Source organism: Anneissia japonica, unplaced genomic scaffold, assembly GCF_011630105.1.
Source record: "Anneissia japonica isolate Jap-2015-1 unplaced genomic scaffold, ASM1163010v1 scaffold287800_len1627635_cov199, whole genome shotgun sequence".
Lineage (NCBI taxonomy): Eukaryota > Metazoa > Echinodermata > Crinoidea > Comatulida > Comatulidae > Anneissia > Anneissia japonica.
This window is the reverse complement of record NW_022731299.1, coordinates 398,985-420,208: the sequence shown is the minus strand read 5'-3', so window position 1 is coordinate 420,208 and position 21,224 is coordinate 398,985. Positions and strand designations below refer to the sequence as shown.

The 21,224-nt window shown below is 35.3% G+C and overlaps 1 protein-coding gene and 1 long non-coding RNA gene across 2 annotated transcripts in view; one reads left to right on the top strand and one right to left on the bottom strand.

The window, feature by feature from the left end:
- LOC117115300 (ribonuclease Oy-like) overlaps nt 1-14,281 on the top strand; it is an 86,629-nt gene extending 72,348 nt beyond the window's left edge. Inside the window, exons 6-8 of the mRNA XM_033259032.1 lie at nt 376-489; nt 7,249-7,363; nt 13,273-14,281. Coding sequence (XP_033114923.1) covers nt 376-489; nt 7,249-7,363; nt 13,273-13,446 — 403 coding nt within the window. The 3' untranslated portion in view covers nt 13,447-14,281. The remainder of the gene's footprint in view (nt 1-375; nt 490-7,248; nt 7,364-13,272) is intronic.
- On the bottom strand, nt 13,933-21,188 carry LOC117115301. The gene is made up of 2 exons (XR_004446537.1): nt 15,619-21,188; nt 13,933-14,694 (listed from the first exon to the last, which is right to left on the bottom strand). It is a non-coding gene; the product is annotated as an uncharacterized LOC117115301 (long non-coding RNA).
- Between the last annotated feature and the right edge of the window lie 36 nt (nt 21,189-21,224).

The window sequence follows — 21,224 nt, the reverse complement described above, 5'->3', positions numbered from 1 at the left end:
ATAAAGTCAGTTGTATGAGAGAAGTATCTGGAAGTGAGATATGCCCTTTTATCGTAGGATTCTGTGGTGTACTGATATGACCTACTGATATGACACCGAAATAGTAAGTGGCTACACATTCGAGAAACTTTTTCATACAACTGAAAAAGGAACTTTCATGAAGTTTATATATATTTGAGTAACCTGAGCTTTTCTTGCTAGCTAAATTATTTTGATACCATACAACTGATATAGCAAAACAGGCAGAAATATAAATTTATTCAGAGGTGTGGTCTGTAGGTAAAGTCCACTGACTCGGGACTAATCACTGCAATATTCATCAACCCGCATTTACATGATCCTTTAATCTGTGTTTCATTTTCGTTTATGCTACAGGCAACATGAGTGGTGTAAACATGGGACATGTGCAGAGAACTGCTCAGAAATGAAGGGAGAGATGAACTATTTCAAGAAAGGAATTGATCTGCATGAACAAATAAGATTATATGTGTAAGTAAAAAATGCAGCTATTTACATCACTATATAATATTCCATTGTTACATTGATATGCAATCTTGGGCATAATCTAAACTGGATCCGTTTACAAGATTTTACTAAAAACTACTTGTTGCCTTCTGAATTGCAACTATCAGAAGCAGTCAGAGTTTTGACTCATTTCGTTCAAAACTACTTTTAAGGGTTTATGACCAGAGAATGAAGGGATTGCCACTGGAATAACAACTGTAAAGCTATTATACTGTTGTAGACCAGGGACGTATCCAGGGGGGGGGGTGAGCCGTGGCTCCCCCCCTTTGTACACAGTGTAAAATTTTTAAAGCTTTTTTCTTAGCCAATACAAATTATTTCCTAGGACCACTCAAAATGAATGTTTCTAAAATACGTAAAAATGCATCAGTACTCGTTTTTCACAGGCCTGGCCTACTATAATTATAACATATGTCTAAGCGTGATTTTTAAAAATCCATAAATCGCAGGCCAAGTCTTTTAAGTTACGGAAATGTGATACTGTATGGCTCAGTTTGGTTTTTATCCTTTTGCAAGCTTCTTTAAAGTAGGGCCTATTGTTTAATAATACTATACTATTAGCAATAATAATAATAATAATAATAATAATAGTAATGATAATAATAATAATAGTAGTAATAATAATAATAATAATAATACTAATAATAATAATAATAATAATGGTGAGGATGATGATGATAATTGATAGTATTAATAATATCAAAATGTGAAGGAAATTGTGCTAAAGGTGAAAAATAAAGTGATTTGTTGATGATAGTTATAAGCTTATATATTAAATTATAGTTAGGTCAAGTTGTCCTGGATATCAAGTAGATATCTGATAAAGTACATGAGAAAGTTGTTGGCGTTTCATTTTGACTATGTAATGGTGATGTGATGATAATGAATTTTACTACATGAAAGTGTGATTTCCGGCCATCTAGAGGTACTATTTCCTCAAATTTTCTCACCTCAGCCTCAACCATGGTGGGGCTGAGGTGGTTGTGAAATCACAGTTTTGAGGTATGTAAAGAACATACTCAAAGACAATGTTTTTAAGCTTTGTTTTCTATGATATATCACACACATTAATAAGATCTTTTTGGTTGCAGAAAAACCTTTATGAAAAAGACCATGAGATTTTATTTTTGGCGCTTCATTTGGACTACCGGTAACGGTCATGTGATGATAATGAATTTCACTAAAAGTTTTGTTTCTGGCCATCTAGAGGTACTATTTCCTCACATTTTGCTCCTCAGCTCCAACCATGGTGAGTCTGAGGTAGGTGCCGACTTACAAAATGTCCTCCCCCTCAACCTTACAAAACAGATCTGCGCCCTTCTGGGTGTGAAATTAAACTACATCGAGTCGGCACCTGACTCAGAGTGTGTCTTGTGTCTGCTGAGGAGAGGGGGCATAAATTTGTTTTTAGAATGTGATCTGGTTTTTCATGCTTATGACTATTTTAGATAAGAATTTTTTTTTTTTTTTTGAGGAAAAAAAAAGGAAAATTTAAATTCAAATTTAAGTATGAAAGTGTAATTTCCGGCCATCTAGAAGTGCCCTAATCATAAATTTTCTTACCTCAGCCCCAACCATGGTGGGGCTGAGGTGGGTGGTTCCTCAGTCTCTGAAAATCCCTCCCTGGGACACCTCTCTTTCGAATTCATGGATTCTGTTGATTTATTATAATTATTGCTGGGCCTACTAATATTATTTATGATGTGTCTAATACAATTTTCACTTTAACCTCTCAAAACAGTCCTTAAAACGTTCAGAGTGCGCTACTTCACAGGGGGGTGTTCGTCCCCCTGGACCCCGCCGGGGTCATACGTATCTCGCATAACGGCTCCCCCCTTTCAAAATCCTGGCTACGTCCCTGTTGTAAACCCTTAAGTATTTCTTGATATTCCTCATTTTATTCCGATGAAATAATGAAATAGGTACTTGGCAACTGTTTTATGATGATTTTGAAGTACTTTCAATAAGATAATTAAAAAAATAATTGGAGGTCTTCATTTTTCGGGTCTTCAGTCTTCATTTTGTAGACCCTCTTACAGGGTGTCTAAAACAAAGACCCTTGAACATTTCACAAACAGACGGCCAAAAAATGTCGTAATTTTGATTTGGTGACAGCCTGGTGTATTATCATCAAAATAAAAGGGAAAATTAGGGGTCTTCGGTTGAGAACTGTACCATTATGGTTTTAAAAGTGTACCTTACAAATGGTTTTCTAATTACTGTGTCTCTCCAATAGAAAGCAATTTGTTTATTATAACTCTGTAAAGTCTCCTCTTATAAATGTTGGCTGTGGTGTCCCACAAGGGTCCATTTTTGGCCAATTACTCTATTCTTTACTTGAATGATATTTGCCACACATCAAAATTGCTAACTACAATTTTATTTGCCGATGATACCACCATCTGTTACTCACATGAAAATGTGTCTGTATTATGTAACACGGTTAAAATGAGTTAAAAGAAGTCTGTAATTGGTTTATCAATCAAACAAATTGTCATTAAATACTAAAAAAAAACAAACACATTTTATGTACCTGGGCACCCGTTTGCAGACTAAAAATATCAGCGCTAACTGTAATATTTATCTCGATGAGTGTAAGTTAAATAGAGTCCATGAAGCAAATTTTTTTAGGAATAACTATTGACGATAATTTGACGGAAAAAACACATTGAAAATGTTTGTAAATCTTTTTACATTGTAAAACATTTTTACTATTTAAAGGCTTCATTCTATCAACTGTACTGCTCATTGTTTACTGTATTTAAACTATGGTTTGCTACTATGGGGAAATGCCAGTAAAGTACATCAACAAATTGTTTCTATAACAAAAACGTGCCTTAAGAGCCAATATCACACAGTTCGTATCTGAGTTCAACTAAACCATTATTTCTTAAATATAATATTTTGAATATCTTTGACATGTATACAAGTGAAGTTGCTATTTTTATGTACAATTCAAATATATATTCAGAATAATAATTAGCTACATATAGTCCAGATTGCAGACTTACTATAGTTGCTCAAACTCATCATCAAACAAATCAGTCTATCTATTTAATATTCAGCATAATAATTACCTATATATATAGTCTACACGAAAAGTACTTGGTTCATTTCTGTTGTGTTTTTTGTTAACTGATGATGGGTTGAAGGTAACCCGAAATAACTATTATTATTCTAGCTCTCGTATTCTTTCTTACCAGGGAATCGGATGGAGCCAGGATTTGCCCGAGCAGGGTCCAATGTTCAGGGGGGGGGGGATGCCCCGACGAGGAGGAAAAAAAGGCTTATTTAATCGATTTTAGAGTCTACTAATATTTACAAAATACATATATATTTTTTTTTCTCCTTAACGAATTATGGTTTTTCTCCCCGACCAATGGGGGGGGGGGGGGGCGGGCGCAGCTATCCCCGAATTGGCCCTGGCGCAATCCCTGTTTCTTACTATTGAAACTGCCTTACAATGTTCGTTGGGTTCGGTTTGTCCCCAGAGGAGTTGGGTTTGTCCTCCTACCATTAAATGGGGTTTCAGCCCATTCTGACGATTCTTATGATGTGTATTCCAATAGTAAAGTATTGTATTGATTAAAACGGGGAACAGTGAACCTGATTGAAATGTGTGTTTGATTGAATCACATTGTCTTGTGTAGGCTATGTCTGTATGCATCAATTTCCCTTTTTTAGGCCATATCAGTACATCATGATTCAAAATCTTGATTCAACTGTCATAAAATGCATTTTCAATGGGCCAGTATATTAGCAACTGTAACTTAAGGTCAAACTTCTTAAACAAAAGGTCTTGGTCCAGACGTCACTACACAATAATAATTGCAATATACTTGTACAGTATAAAGAAAAATCGGATGTCTTCCGGCCGAAACAGGATTGTCCAGGGAGGGGTGTAGAGCTCACAAATGTAAAAATCTGCCACAAATGTCAAAACATTCTACCCGCAAATGTCAAAATAACTGCAAATGTCATAACATGTCAACCACAAATGTACAAAAAAAAAACCACTCACAAATGTAAAAATCTGTTTAACATTTCACCTAAAATAAATATAAAAATAGGCTCCCGCTCGGAACATGTGTCTACTGCTGCATTGACTCATCAAAGAACACATGACTTGATTGAAAGTAACTGTAAAACCTTGGTTTGGGCACAGTATGTACATACAGTAGGGTCTGTGTATTCGGGATGAGATCTACTCTTTTGTATACTGTATTTGTTTTTGATGATAAGATTATTGTCGAAACATTGCAACCTATTACAATGGCATTGAGTATGTGCTTTGAACATACTATTATTGAGAATAATCATGGACTTGCCGATGTCGCATTATCGTTGCACGCGTAGTGGTGAATCGTAGCGGGTTGTGCTTTGTGGTGTTGTCGTTTGGGAGCAGAGAAATTAGCGGGGCTTAGAGTGCCAGGCTTGGACGGAAAATGAGTGTTACTTGGAATGTTCAGTGCAATTTGGTAGCCGATCGTTAAAGGGGGGGAGGGGAGAAAGGCCTATCTCTGCGGTATGAGGCGAAGCAATAGCGTGAAGGCATGTTGGTAATATGACGATAACTATCGACAATAAATACTGTACCTTTTGAAAATTACCAAGTGTGGACGGTTTCGGTTAAACATAAAATTATTGGATATGAACGATGTTATTATTTCTAAAGATTATATGACATCTTTTTTTTAAATTGTATTTTCTAAAAAGAAAAGATCGTTTTTGACATCTTTGGTAGATTGTTATCATCAACATTGTAAACAGGTCTTGACAGTGACAGTTCTGGTAGTTCTATAAGCAGTGTACCAGTACATGTGGCATGCAGTATTTCACGAGTGCATTGAGACTTAATTTTATGTAGGCTTGCGATTTTTTTTTCTTTTGGTGGAAATGTCTGTACTAGTCGTTGTAACATTTGAAACTTGTGTATTTGTATAAACAGGTGTATGGAAAAATGGTCAGAATGTTGTTTATAAAATATCGAAATTAGGGATTAAAGAGAGTAGGCAAATATAATCATGTCATTTACAGTTTTGTGTGGCTGTTGCAAGTCACTGTTGTGGGCGTTTTTTTTCTGAGCAGGATATATTATGGCCGTCAGGGTCGAGGAATCGACACTCAGTTGGGATGGGAGCAGATGGTGTACACCTTTGATGTAGTCTGCTGAAGAAAGAAATGAACAGACGATAACAAAAAAAGTAACAGATTTAATGAGGACCAATATCCAACATAATTGAAACAAGTACTCTAGTACAGCAGGGCTGGAAATTAAGGGTTATTTGGTCGCATTTGCGACCAAAAATATCGCCGCCAGTGACATGTATCTCGGACGCACACATGGTTTGTGATATGTTACTCTGCGAAACCTTTGTAAACACTAGAACGTGTGACGATGTTCTCTGACGATTAATACTGAAGTTTCGAATTTGGAAGGCGTACCAGTTTTTTTTTAAATAATTCTCAATAATAACAACCATTGAACAAGAAAATGAAACTATAGATCTTTAAATATGTAGATATAAGATACTTTGCTGAAGTTGTATAGGCCCAGGCCTAATGTTCTAGGCTACATTATAACCTAAAAAGTGTCGCCGGCCGGCTGTGTGATGCCAATTTTTTGGGCTTAAAACGAAGCCTAAATGGCCTTTGACAAGTGGGGAGCCGGAATCTCGGCACTCCCGAAATGTTGGTGAAAACTCTGGAATTCTGTTTAGGTTGAAATTATTACATGTAAATTGATTTATCTCATAAAGACAAAATTCCATCCATGCATATTAAAAATACTGCCAATTTCAGCGCAAATGTTGCAGTAAAGTAGGCTACTTGTAACCAATGTATAGGCATTCGCAGTGTTAATGCGATTCTGCAGACCTATTTTCTGGAAATTTCCTACACAAATGAAGAAAATACTGAAAAATTTAAAGGAAGTTTAAAGAAAATATAATTAATGTTTCAGTAATAATAATTAATAATTTTATAATCAATATATCAGTCCACTTAAGTAACTTTAGATTTTGGCAGTCCATTGACCAGACAGTTTAGCTAGCACATTATTACTGCTCATGTTTTTCTTTTTTATATTGTGTATATAATTAACTAAGCCAACACATTCGACCTATTTGCACAGTTTCTTTGTATGATAGTTAAATAGTTGAATTTTAAATTTAGTACCTAAATTTAGGGACGGCTGTTTTAAAGCCATCGCCAGAGGGCGTGATCGTAACTATACCAACGTGTTGACCTATTAAAGGTACATTGTGTTCAAACCTTGGTTGCTCATCATTTCTGTCTGCCTACTACCACACCAAACCAGATATCACAGTACTACATTTCCACACCTGCCATCGTTGCACCTTTTAACATATTGAATAATGTAATTAAATATTGAATCCTTATAAAATTTTCTACACCACAGCCATGCAACGTAAGGCAAAAAAAATCAGTTTAGGCAACGTATGTTTGTTTGCTGATAGGTATTCGCCCCTGGCTACTACATAATTTTTTTTTTCGAGACGCTTGACATACTAGTAGTACTTTGATAAGCTCTTTATTTACATATATATGTAAATTAATTGTTGTCTGTATTCACATTGATGGCTTTTTCCATCGATCATGGCCACTAAAATTCTAGAGGCGTATCACAAAATCCAAGGATTAACATCGGTAATTATTTAAGTCAATAAACTATTACTGTTAATTGGAAATCTTTTTTCTCAGTGCTCTTGAATCGGAGAACATCATTCCTGGAAACCACTATTCTTTGTCCAACGTAACCAATGCAATTTCAACTAAATTCGAAGTTCAGCCCAGAGTGATGTGTTACCATGACTCAGTAAGTTATTTTTGACAACATATTTAAAAAAAAAATCTTATGCATGATACTGAGTTTCTTTTGTCTTTTTAATTTTTAAAGTTGCTTTCCACAGCATGAAATTGTTTATGTTACAAAATGGATACAATCTATATTAGAGTTAGCTAGAGTTTTGTTTTCTTATACAGTTTTTTTGTCTACTTCCCCTTTGGGGGGTCAGTAGACACTTAGCTGTTGCCTGTAAGTTTACTTTGTAAGAGTAAATCCGGTGGAGGTGCATAATGAGATATTCTGTCATTAACTGAAATTTGCGAGCCACTATCTTAGCAAAGAACAGTATAACAGAACTGTATGTGCTAGTATAATGGAATTTATTTGGGCTCTTTTTGGGTGTCCACATCGTTATGGTCACGATAGTCAATACACATTTCATAAACTCGTCCGTATAGTTACTAGAGAAGGAAAAGAACACGATTTGATGAAAAAAACGACAGAAAATAGATTTAGAACTGTCTGCTGGTCTGACATCAGTTGAGCTACTACCCACATATTCGAGTGTGTAGCGATCACTTCGTTAGCAGTAAGTGCTTGTTTAGGTCTAGCCTGTCNCCCCCCCCCCCCCCCCCCCCCCCCCCGTCGAAGAAACCTAGCGCAACTCCGATCAAGCCTAGGCCACTACTTCCTTTACTACTACTAGGCCTAGCTAGGTTGGTATCTGGTCAGTTGGTCAAAATCCGGTTTGTCGAGTTTATGCTACTTCGCTGAAACCCTGTTTGCCGAATCCAATTTGCCCGATTTTTGCCGTCACCGCCGTAAGCGCATCACTTTACTATTTTGAACTAAATGTAATACAGTAATGGCAATTATGTAGGCGAAACCGAATGTAAACTTAACTCATACATGCCAACACTCCCGTTTTGGCTGGGAGACTCCCGTTTTGGTGACCTGAGTTCCGGCCAATTTTTTCTCAGGTTTTTTCACATCCTCTTCCAGTTTACAGAGAAAATTGCATAGGCGTACTTATATATTAATTTGTATATTTTTCTCCGCGAGTGGTACAGTGACTGAAACTGTTTTATGTGAAGGTTACAAGAAGATTGTTGAATACAGAATAGTGACGTAACCTTACGTTGAATAATTAGACATGAAGTTACAGTTGCTAAAATCATGAGAACCAATTTCAAATCTACTAAGGCAAGAAGATCATTTGGTTCCTCTGATTTGTATAATTTTCTCCGCGAGTGGTACAGTGACTGAAACTGTTTTATGTGAAGGTTACAACAAGATTGTTGAATACAGAATAGTGACATAACCTTACGTTGAATAATTAGACATGAAGTTACACCGTTACCAAATGTGGCAAAGACAAGCCAAACCAGTCACTCGTCGCAAATCATGTTTCAGAGAAAATGGCAAAAACATGCTTGAATGTCAAATTTTTTAAAAATCTATTTTATTTCACTAAACTAACCTTTATATATCTACTAGCTATATACCTGTCCTTCGGACAGGAATCAAGGCAAACTGAATGCATGAGACTAATTTTTTTTTTAAGTATTTCATATGATAGTGCTATCGAATGGAATTGATTAAGCCCTGATGTACAGTCTTCTATCAATTAAAGTATTTTCAAGAACTAAATTTGTATTAATAATTAATTTAAAAAAACAAAACAAATTATAATAGTATAAACATTGCATAAATGCCTAATTTAATGTTTTCTTGCTTTGTTTTATTAATATTTTTAATTTCTTTTTCGTAATTTACAGTTTACTTTTGTGGAGTGGATTTTTTTCATTTCCATAATTTATTTTGCCATTGTTGCTATAGATTACTTTTATTTTACTAAATTGTTGACTTTTGCGTACTGTATAATAATTATATTTTGTATCTATATGACTTAATTTCTGCGTTTAACTATTGTTTATTATTTAACGTACTGTGTAATTTATGTTAATTGTAAATAAAGTATGTGACAACCATAATAAAAAGCAGCATTATATTTGTTGATTTGTAGTTCGTGAATAGGCCAAAATGAAGTTTTACTACTACTACATTGATACTCTAGTTGTCATTGTTGGTGTTCTGGTGAAACTGAAATAAAAACTAAACGCTTTTTTGCTGTAGTTGTCGTCGTCATAATCATTCTCGTTAGCAAAATCAATGTCATGAAAGAATTGAAAGAAATCATCATCATCTTCACCATTCGCATTGGCAGAATGAATGTCATGAAAGCATTAAAACAAAAAATAGAAATATTTGTATTGTAATTTCATTACAGATCAAGTCTGTGTTTAATCATTAACCGTCGTTTAATTTTTCAGGCAGGTATAAAAGTATTTTTAACATATTCCCCCCCCCCCCCACCGGCCCACCCCACACCGGATCCACCCCTGCAGAGTGGTTTTCATCATATATCTTGTTTAATACAAAGTGTACATTGTTTGATTCTTTGGGTAAATATCGGCTCTCCGATATAAGCAATAGTGTAAGTCAAGTCCAATATATTGGTATTTCTGATGAGAGTATGTAGTAGAGATTTTAAGTACTGGTAAAATAATAGCACGTTGAAAAATCAGGATTGTAGGCCTACATAGTTTTTCTAAAAGTATCTGTTTGGCAAAGTTCAAAGAAACCGTTAACATTGATTTTGGTGGATTCTTGTCTTTGGTCGCTTTTTAGATGAACACTTAGGTTGAATCGACGTCAAGCAATCCCTCTCTGCTGTAAAGATCGTTGTTGTAACAGTGAACAGTATGAAAAGAGGAGAAATAAAAGTAAAGTATAATAAAATCAAGTTGCCTAGTCCCTTATACTATATAGTGTTGCTTTAATAACAATAATTAAAAACAGTTTAAAAAGAATAATTGAAAAGCATTGAATGATGAATGATGTTAAGCCTATGGACCATGGTATGGATAATCGCAACAACAAAGAAATCAATATAAATGTTAAACATTAAACAAATTTATGGCAACTATAGTTATTAGGCAGTTTTCGCCGCACGACGTTAACCATAACGTTAATGGATGACATCATAATCTATTCATCTTGCATTGCAGAGTACATTAATTTCAGGATTTTAAGTGCTCAACGTACATTAGTTATGGGGTTTGCCCATGCGTAAGTGGCGGAGCTATCGCACTGCATGTTGGATACTAATGTTAAAGTTAAGGTTAATGTCGTGCAGCAACTACCTACTAACTCAATCAATGGGGAAGGTAACCCTTTTAGCTGAACCTGCAGGTCAGCTGATATGAATGCGGGCCCTAATAACCCTTTGTGGGTTATAAACAGTGTATAAACAGCACCTAGGCCTAGGCTAAGAACCTCGTAATTGTTTTACTAAGGCAAGCATTTACTGAGATTTGAAAAAAAAAAAAAAAAATTACAGCAATCATCCTTGAAACAATTGTCAGCCTATCAAATTTTATTTGACAACAATGGTGAAATATCCTAAATAATAAAATATGGTCATGACGACATCACATCATGGACAAATTACAGGTACGTGTAGGCCTAGTATAGGCGCACCATAATCATCATCATTGTTGTGTGTGCTGACAAAGTTAATGTAAAAAAATAGGAATGGAGATGTAGGCCTACTGCGATCTATATCATAAAGAGACAAAAACAAGTAACAATTTTGCTACTTGTTTTTAAGGGGAGGGGGAATCACCACTCCACGAGGGGAAAATATTCATCCAACTTTTCTAGAGCGAAATTTTGCTTAGATTACGAATCTGAAGTGTGATCAGCCAGATTCAGATGCGTCTTCCAGATATCAAGGTCAAAGTTCAAATTGACTAATTATAAAAAATACTATAATAAACAAACATTAAACCTAAAATCTGTTGTTTTAGTTATACTTTTAGATAATATGATTGAAATTCAATTCAATTCAATTTCTCTTTTATTTCAGACAATGTCCATATCAAAACAAATACAATTAAAGCAAATGAGATTGAAATACAGGAGAATATGTATGTATACACTGAGGCATTTGTCTCAGGCTTACATAAACTAGCAACAAAACAAAAATAAAATAGGTATACCTATTTTACAGATTTCAATAGTAATCATCTTAATGTAATAAATAATTCCATTTTAATATCATTTTTGAATTTTCAATTAGATGATTAACAGTGGACTTTATCAGACTTTTTTCCGATAAATAGAGTCGGCACATAAATCCATGTACTGATTTTCTAATATACCGGTACTCATAAAAAGATGGGACACCACAAGAGACAAACATTTCTTTGGCACTACACGACCTTGATTTTCCTAGGAGTATCCTTAGTGCGTTGTTATAGCAAACTCTTAAAGAATCTATGCTTTTGTGTTTGTAGCTGGACCATAGGCAGTACATATTAGTACAGTAGCTCCTAAATAAAATGCATTCAACTTGATCTGTGTACTTATAGAATCGTCTTCTGAGAGTATTTGCGCATATACATAGAGACCTATATTGTAGTGATATATCAAAATCATCATTCAGTCAGTTGTGAGTACGTGGCCTAAATATGTAAACGACTTTACATAATTTAAACATTTGCCACATAGGGTAGTAATGGAATCACCCTGGAGTTTTCGTCCCTTTGGACAGAAACACATACACATCAACTTTTTACAGTTAAATAAAATATCATGAGTAGAAGCATGGGCGGTATGGTTTCCCAACCTCTAGGTTGGGGTTTCAGTCTCTCGCTGTACTCCCTTTTGTCCTTGAGCAAAGGCACTTTATCTTCATTGCTTATCCTGTAGTCGCCTGTCGTAGGTAGACCATACAGGTCCTGTATGGTAAATGTTATGCCCTCCCAATTTCATCAAACCATCAGTGCATGGGCTCTCTTAACCCAGGAGTATAAATTGGTACCTGGTGGGGTTGCCTACTCCTGCGATGTTTACCAGTAGCAACACTTAAAACATGAGGACCTAATGACCAGGGAAAAAGAAGCACTTTGTATCTACAAAAAAACAAACCAAAATGGTATAAACAATAAAATAATAATAATTATAATAAATTGTTCCCCATATTATTTCATTATGCAATGTTAATGACAAAGTATTCCCTTTTTTATGGAACATAGCTTTATATTGGATGAACGTAGCACGAATAGAGTAACGACTTAGAATTAATAGTGCATGTTTATGCTATGTATTAGATTACTATATGAAATTACTCAAAAAACAAAGGAAACAAAATCCCCATTGTTAAGCTTTAACATTGACAGGATTGGTTTTTGAAGTAACACATTCAGTAGGCCTATACTGACATTTACTTTAAGGATTCAGGGGAGAAAATCTGGTTTATGGCTCAAAAGGTATTTAAAATATGAAGTTGAATGAATTTTTCTTACTTTGAAACTGCTGGACTTGTTGTGATACAGAACAATTATAAAAAGTGTCCCAAAGGAGGGGTTCTACATTATTTAAAAAGCACTGGATCCATTAGATACTGTAATGTATTCAATGTTTTATTTTTTATGGTGATCCATGAATTACAGTTAAAGGTTTACTTACTAAACGTCGTGTAAGTAAACATTTCATTATGAATTGATTTAAAATTTTAATACGTTTCACTCTTTTAATATATACTCTTTATAGTTTGCATCATGCAATTCTTGTTTTTCATATTTCAAGTTGAAGAGTAAAGTGGGGAGTCATATTATGTAAATTGTAACTTGGAATAACAAGTAATATCTTGGTTTAAGCAATATACATCTCTCTTTTTTTAGTTAAGAATTGAATTTTATATTTGTCGCTTTTTGATTGTGTATAAAATGTGTTTATCTTTGGATGCACTAACGTGTTCACTGTTTTAAATATTATTACTACAGTCCAGCTAACTAATCTAGAGTGTAGAATTGCCATTCCAACAGCATGTAAAAGCAAACTAATGTACATACTCTTCTTTACCATTACAGAAAAGAAATCAGAGTATCCTTCAACAAGTTGAGGTATGTCTGAATAGAGACTTCAAACTGATTGATTGCCCAGGTTTGAAGAAGTTTAAGAACAAGAGATTAAGAGGCCCTAGTGAATGCAGTACCAAACATGAACTTGTTTATCCACCATTTGAAGAGTATAATATTGTATAAACTATATATATTATTTTTTTTATATTATATATAACTATATGATCTAATTCGACAAGAAAACAAATAAAAATATATCAAAGTATCTATGCATAGACCTTTGTAGCCATGGTCCACTGAGTATGTACGTATTTATTTATGCGTGTACGCACATATCTTAAATGATCGCGTCTCATTCATATGCGACATGTGCGTTGACATCTAATGTATTAGATATATAACATATATATATAATAAAAATAATATTGATAATAACAATTGTGAACTCAAACTGCACAATACCGATGGCATAACCTACATGCCATAACCTGATACAGGGCTCAAAATATAATGTAGTTCTTTGTTGGAAAGCTCTCCTGATGTTGAATAAATTTTGACAATCATGTACCTGCAACTGTAGGTTTTCCATAATATTGTTCATGTTCCAAATAAAGCTAGAGAATAGACACGATAACAATACGACAATGACATATCATCGCTTAGTTTGTATTTTCAACACTGCACGCATCTGTATTGTGTCTTCGTGTTGTAATCGTTTCTAGTGTAAATGTAGCCTTAAGGCACGTTTAAAATAAGACTATGGTGGGGGGGGGGATACTGAAGAATGATGAATAGATTATGATAATGCATTATAGCCAAATCATTGTTTGAGATGGAAAAAATTCTATTGATTCTCCTGTGTAAATGTATGAACTACACAACAAAAAAATATACTAATTATGAAGCTAGGGAATATATAAAAAATGCAACGACTAGGTTTTAGATTAGAGGACATAAAAGAAATCATTAACATTTCTACCTGAATTACTAAAAATATATAATTTGAGCTCCCTTTAAAGGAAAGTCCTGGATTCGTTTGTTTGTTTCCTTATTTCTATTTACATCATTATGTGACCTGCAAAATTTGTTCATCAGGTGTTTATGAAATAACTGAAATAGATAATAGGATGCAATTAGATGTATATTTACCATAAATAAAGAACAGAACAAATTTATTTTAAAGTTACCATATGTATTTGAACAGATTGAATTGAATAGTGTTATCTATATTAATTATATCCAGTACTTCTGTATATTCTGATTGAGTGCTAAATGTTACCAAAGGCAGCTTTTTTGAGTTGTTGAAAAACTGTCAGTATATAATCCAACCCAAATACCTTCACATAGAGACAAAAAGGATCTAGCTAACAGGTTTTCCTGTTCTGGATTCGTTTGTTTGTTTCCTTATTTCTATTTACATCATTATGTGACCTGCAAATACACTATATTAATTGTATCCAGTACTCCTGTATATTCTGATTGAGTGCTAAATGTTACCAAAGGCAGCTTTTTTGAGTTGTTGAAAAACTGTCAGTATATAATCCAACCCAAATACCTTCACATAGAGACAAAAAGGATCTAGCTAACAGGTTTTCCAATTTCTTTCATGAAAAAATAAATAAGTTTCGCCATGCTCTGATTATATCAGAGCCCCGGAAGTTATCAGTGGACCTTGACGAAAACTGCCATAGCAATTTTACAAGATTTGAACAGCTAAACCCAAATGAAGTTCTTAAAATTTAAAGTGCTCAAGTAGTAAATCTTGTCAACTGGATCCACTGCCTGCATCTACAATGAAGTTATGTCTGGATATTATTCTGCCAACAATCACCGATATCATTATTTACTTACTATGAACGTTGGACAAAAGAGATGAAGCCGTTCTAATACTTCTGGACTTAACGGCAGCATTTGACACCATTGACCACAGAATTTTAGAAGTTCGCAAATTATGCATCATTATTGGGATGAATCATCAGATCCTATTGCAGCAGATTGGGGAATACGTCGGGGATCTGTTGCTGGTCCAATTCTTTTTATTGCATACTCATCTCCTATTGAAGACATTGTTAAAGCTCATGGTCTATCCTGCATTATGTATGTAGACAACACGCAGTTATATTTTACGTTGAAGCCCAATGGAATATTAGCGGCTCTAGACCTGTCTCTTATACACATCTTGAAGCTAGGGAATATATAAAAAATGCAACGACTAGGTTTTAGATTAGAGGACATAAAAGAAATCATTAACATTTCTACCTGAATTACTAAAAATATATAATTTGAGCTCCCTTTAAAGAAAAGTCCTGGATTCGTTTGTTTGTTTCCTTATTTCTATTTACATCATTATGTGACCTGCAAAATTTGTTCATCAGGTGTTTATGAAATAACCGAAATAGATAATAGGATGCAATTAGATGTATATTTACCATAAATAAAGAACAGAACAAATTTATTTTAAAGTTACCATATGTATTTGAACAGATTGAATTGAATAGTGTTATCTATATTAATTATATCCAGTACTTCTGTATATTCTGATTGAGTGCTAAATGTTACCAAAGGCAGCTTTTTTGAGTTGTTGAAAAACTGTCAGTATATAATCCAACCCAAATACCTTCACATAGAGACAAAAAGGATCTAGCTAACAGGTTTTTCAATCTCTTTCATGAAAAAATAAATAAGTTTCGCCATGCTCTGCTTATATCAGAGCCCCGGAAGTTATCAGTGGACCTTGACGAAAACTGCCATAGCAATTTTACAAGATTTGAACAGCTAAACCCAAATGAAGTTCTTAAAATTTAAAGTGCTCAAGTAGTAAATCTTGTCAACTGGATCCACTGCCTGCATCTACAATGAAGTTATGTCTGGATATTATTCTGCCAACAATCACCGATATCATTATTTTTTCATTATCTCCTAAACAGGGCCTGTTTCCAAGTGACTTGAAAACCGGACCCGTACTACCGCTTTTCAAGAGACCAAGTCTGGATTCAGAACTTATGAAGAACTACCGGCCTATTTCCAACTTAACCTTCTTGGGAAGGTAATTGAGCGATGTGCAATGCAACAATTTGTCACTTACCTTTCTGAAAAAGACTTGTTTGGTAGTTCTCAATCAGCATATCGAAATCATCACAGCACGGAGACAGCTTTGACTCGTGTCTATAACGACTTACTATGAGTCGTGCTTCTGGACTTAACGGCAGCCTTTGACACCATTGACCATAGAATTTTGCTTGATTGCTTGAAGAACAAGTACGGGTTTAGGGTTCCACGCTTAGTTGGTTTTCTTCTTACTTCAAAGATCGCAAACAACGCATCATTTTTGGGGATGAATCATCAGACCCCTTTCCAGCAGATTAGGGAATACCTCAGGGATCTGTTGCTGGTCCAATTCTTTTTATTGCATACTCATCTCCTATTGAAGACATTGTTAAAGCTCATGGTCTATCCTGCATTATGTATGTAGACAACACGCAGTTATATTTTACGTTGAAGCCCAATGGAATATTAGCGGCTCTAGACAATCTGGAAAGATGTATCTGCGACATAAACATTTGGATGATGGACAATTTCTTAGTACTCAATGAAAGTAACAGTCTCCTAATCAATCTTCCTGATAAAGACGTATCAAAACTCCAGAGAATCCAGAACTCTGCAGCTCATATTACATGTCTTACTAGAAAATATGAACACATAACACCGATTATTATTGATTTGCACTGGCTACCGGTTCACTTTAGGATTCAATACGATGCACTACTCCTTACATTCAAAGCTGGTATGGCTCCATCTTACATCTGCGAACTTGTTAACCCTTATATTCTATCCCACTCCCTTTGTTTATCCACGAATGATCTGCTTACTATCTCATCTGTGCGTACAAAGATTTATGGTTAAAGGGCTTTTTCCATCGCTGGCACAAAATTATGAAATTCCTTGCCACAATATCTTCGTAGTGCAAAATCTACCAATTATTTTAAAACACAAGTAAAATCTTACTTGTTTAAAATAGGGTCATTCCGCGCAGACTCAACAAATGGGATGGCTGGGTACCGTCTCAGATTTTCTTGACATCTGCTATGGTGTTATTTGCTTTCTGTCGTGTGTTATAAACAGAACTGAAATACTAAACTTTCAATCAGTTGAACAGGTCCTGTCGCACGTGCTCAGCCCCGTGAATTCGCTTTGGGTAATTCATCACTCTCCGGACGTGCACACTTGTTCAGCACGAATTTCTACAGTTATTTTCTTAGCGAATGGTGTTTAAAGTGCGTTTACTGTAAGAAGTTCTTGAATTTAGGATTAGGATTGAAGATATTTCATCAATTATGTTGAAAAACAATGTTGGTCGGTAGCAGATCAGTGCCGGTAGGATGGTGCCGTACGTTAAAATTTTGCTGTAGAGTAGATTATAAAAGTTGTAGGCCTACAACTAAGGCCTAATATAATAATAGACCTAAATATTACTAATAATGTTATGCCTAATAGTAACGAATGCACAAGATTAAGTAATGATGCACAAGATTGTTCATCAAAATATTGATCTAAAGTTTGATAACCACTTGGAATTCAACAGACGAGCAACTGCTGCTAGCTGCACTAGGAACCATAACCCCCTTTCATTAAAGATACCGAAGGCCAAGACAAATCGCTGTCTTTACTCTTTTTTCCATAACATAGCTAAAGACTGGAATACCCTCCATTTTTCTTCTACTTCAATCAATAATTCTACTGCCTTTTGCAAGCTTATTGGTAACTCCGACTAGCCCTCCTCTGTCGCCACTATTCAAACATTGAGTGATACTCCAGCCGGTGTTTTTCAAGTACCCTATCAAGATCGAGATCAAGAATAATAATAAATAATACAGTATAGTATAATGATGTGTTGAGAATAGAGCATAACCATTAAATTAATAATATGGTACATCATTCGTTTATACAACATTTATAAACACCTAAATATAGGCCTATATGAAATTAGATGCATTAACGTCTCCGCACAAGGTACACCCATCGAACGCTATATTGCTTTACTGTGTATACATGTCAACTTTGCCACAAGAGTCGCTGGACAACAACCCTGGACAGGCGGTAATCCACCCCGCGCCGCAAAAGAACCGAGCTAGTTATTCGGGCGCGCCGGCACCACAAAAGACACTGTCACATTTAAGCAAAGATAAGACCATTGTTGTACGCGCACCTCTGCTTTTACTTTACCGGTACTTCCTCATACTCGTGAAAATTCCTTTTCTTACAATCAAATTTTACACGTATAAGAAGAACTTAATTTCCCACGAGCGTAATTGGAGGTCTTCGTTTTTCGGGTCTTCGGTCTTCGAAGAACGAAGACCCTTGAAAATTTCACAGACGCCCAAAAAAATTCGTAATTTTGGTTTTGTGACAGCCTGGCGTATTATCATCAAAATGAAAGAGAAAAATAGGGGTCTTCGTTTTTGGGTCTTCAGTCTTCGTTTTACCCCTGGGATAAAGTTGCCGCATGTGTTGAACAAGACATGTTTAATACAGTAGTAGTGCATTATTTACATGGTGAGCATATAATAATAAAAGCAAGCAAACTAAGGCAGCAGTGCTTCTTAATTTAGTAGGATCAGAGGCTGAACGGGAACGATCATTCTCATACTTAGCTGCGAGACCAAAAACCCTGATGGACAAGGTGAGCTCCTAGCCGAATCACCAAACGGCTTGAAGCGGAAATTAAGAGAGTTGTGTAATCCTCGCACAAACGTTATTCTGGAAAGATACAGATGTAATTCAAGGGTACAACTAGAGGGAGAGCCATTCCAGAAATTCTTGTCAGATCTCAGAAACAAGGTAAAACTTTGTGAGTATCGAGATTTAGAAGATCAATTACTCAGGTTTACATCTCCCTGCTCAGAGACAGGCTAGTAATAGGGATCAGGAAAGAAAATGTACGCAAAATAATGTTAAGAAAAAGTGAATTAGCACTGGCCAAGGCTGTACAGATTTGTCAAATTCATGAGCTGAGGTTGATGCTAAGATAATTAATCCAGAAAAGAAAGAAACAATAGATTTAATAGCAAGAAAACCAAACTTCAAACAAGGACACAAAAATGTTGTCAGTAGAAAACCAAATGCTTACATGGCTAAAAAGCAAGAAACTGATCAAAAGTGTAAGAAGTGTGGTTACAAACATAAAGGTGTTGGCAACACATGTCCAACATATGGGAAACAATGTAATAAGTGGAATAATTTTGGATCAGTCTGTCTGACCCCTGCTGTACATCGTCCATGGTCAAAATCGGTGAATGAAATTGACAAGGTGGAGGAAGAATTTGAAACATTTTACATTGAATCGGTACATACAGAAGGGAAAGAAGACATCCGCACTGATATGATGATTGATAATAAAACATTAAGACTAAAAGTTGACACAGGTGCAAAGTGCAATATGATGAGCTAAACAACATTGGAATACCTGAATAAAGAAGAATGCCTTGATTCATCAAAACAAGTTAAGCTTGTTGGTTTTGGAGGCCAAGCTATTAGATCTTTGGGAAGTGCAACATTAATTTGTGAGCAGTCAGATAGGAAATTTGATATGGAATTCCAAGTTGTAGACAAGGAAGTATCGACGTTAATGGGCTTGAAAGATAGTCTGTGTTTAGACTTGAAAACAAATTGTACAGAATATGCCCGTGTAAAGTTGTGATCTTGGTTAAATAAAGACAGAAGACTGATTAGAATTCAAGATAAGTTGTTTATTCAAGATGTCTGCCAACTCGCATCATCTGTCCTTTTCTTAACCGAGGGCTCCTTTAAATAGAGGGCTCACTTTCAATCATGATATTATTACATCCCCCTTTAATAAGTAATGAATCACATTATGATTGACTTCGCAATGTGTTTGGGGTTGTCTGGTTTCATAGAATAATAATGATTATTAAATGGTCCGCAAAGTCCGTAAATGTTCCAACTGTTACTGATTCTTTGTCCTTTAAAAAAACTATCATCATCAAAAACTAAAAGTCAACACATACAACATATGTACAGTAAGCTTATTTGAGAGGAGAGGTTACCAGCACTTCACTCTCTATCACACCAATTGGGATCATATCTATGCTTCTTCTATTAAGCGTTGTGGTGGTTTAGTCTTTCTCTCTGGACGAGAAGTATTGGTATCATTACTATTTTGTGGCTGATTGGTGGTGCGATTGTGTTCCTGGGGTGTTTTTTTTTTAAATTTATTTATTCATTCTGAAGTAATTATAAGTAAAATACATTCAAAGATAAAAACACGGAAAAGTACAAAAAAGCAACTTATTTCCACTGTGGTCCCTTATTTCCACTGTGTCTCGAATGTGTTTGCAGTTGCGTCTTAATACTGTCTATTGGTGTTGATCGTAATATCAGTAGAGCCTTTTGGGGGTCACCTCCATCTGCTTTTGTCTTCTTAAGTATTCGCAATTGAACTGTTTGAATTTGTCTTTCTGCCAGTCCGTTAGACTGGGCATATCTCAGCGATGACATGACAATCTCAAAATTCCAATCCGCTGCGAAGTCTTGATACAAAGGGGCCCATGTAAGTGATTACACCAAGTACGTGACGTAGCTTCGTTAGGTTTGTCAGTTATATTAGCCCGAAGAACTTTAATTACGGTTTATTTATGCTGCATTTACACGAGTTAAACTGTAGACCATATTTCTTTGCAGCTTCCATGAGGTTTCTCAGATTCCTATCATGCTCGTCTTTGGATTTACCAAAAACTGCTATGTCATCTGCGAAGCTTATAATACCAGGGCAGCCTTCAAGCAACTGGTCCATTTTCTTTTGGAACACATCTTGTGACATAACCAGCCCAAATGGCATTCTGACGAAACAATAACACCAAAATAGAGAGTTAAACAGGGCCGGCGGAACGTTTTTGAAAGTGGGTGGGGGGGGCCCACTTATATAAGAAGGCGCGCAACAGGGG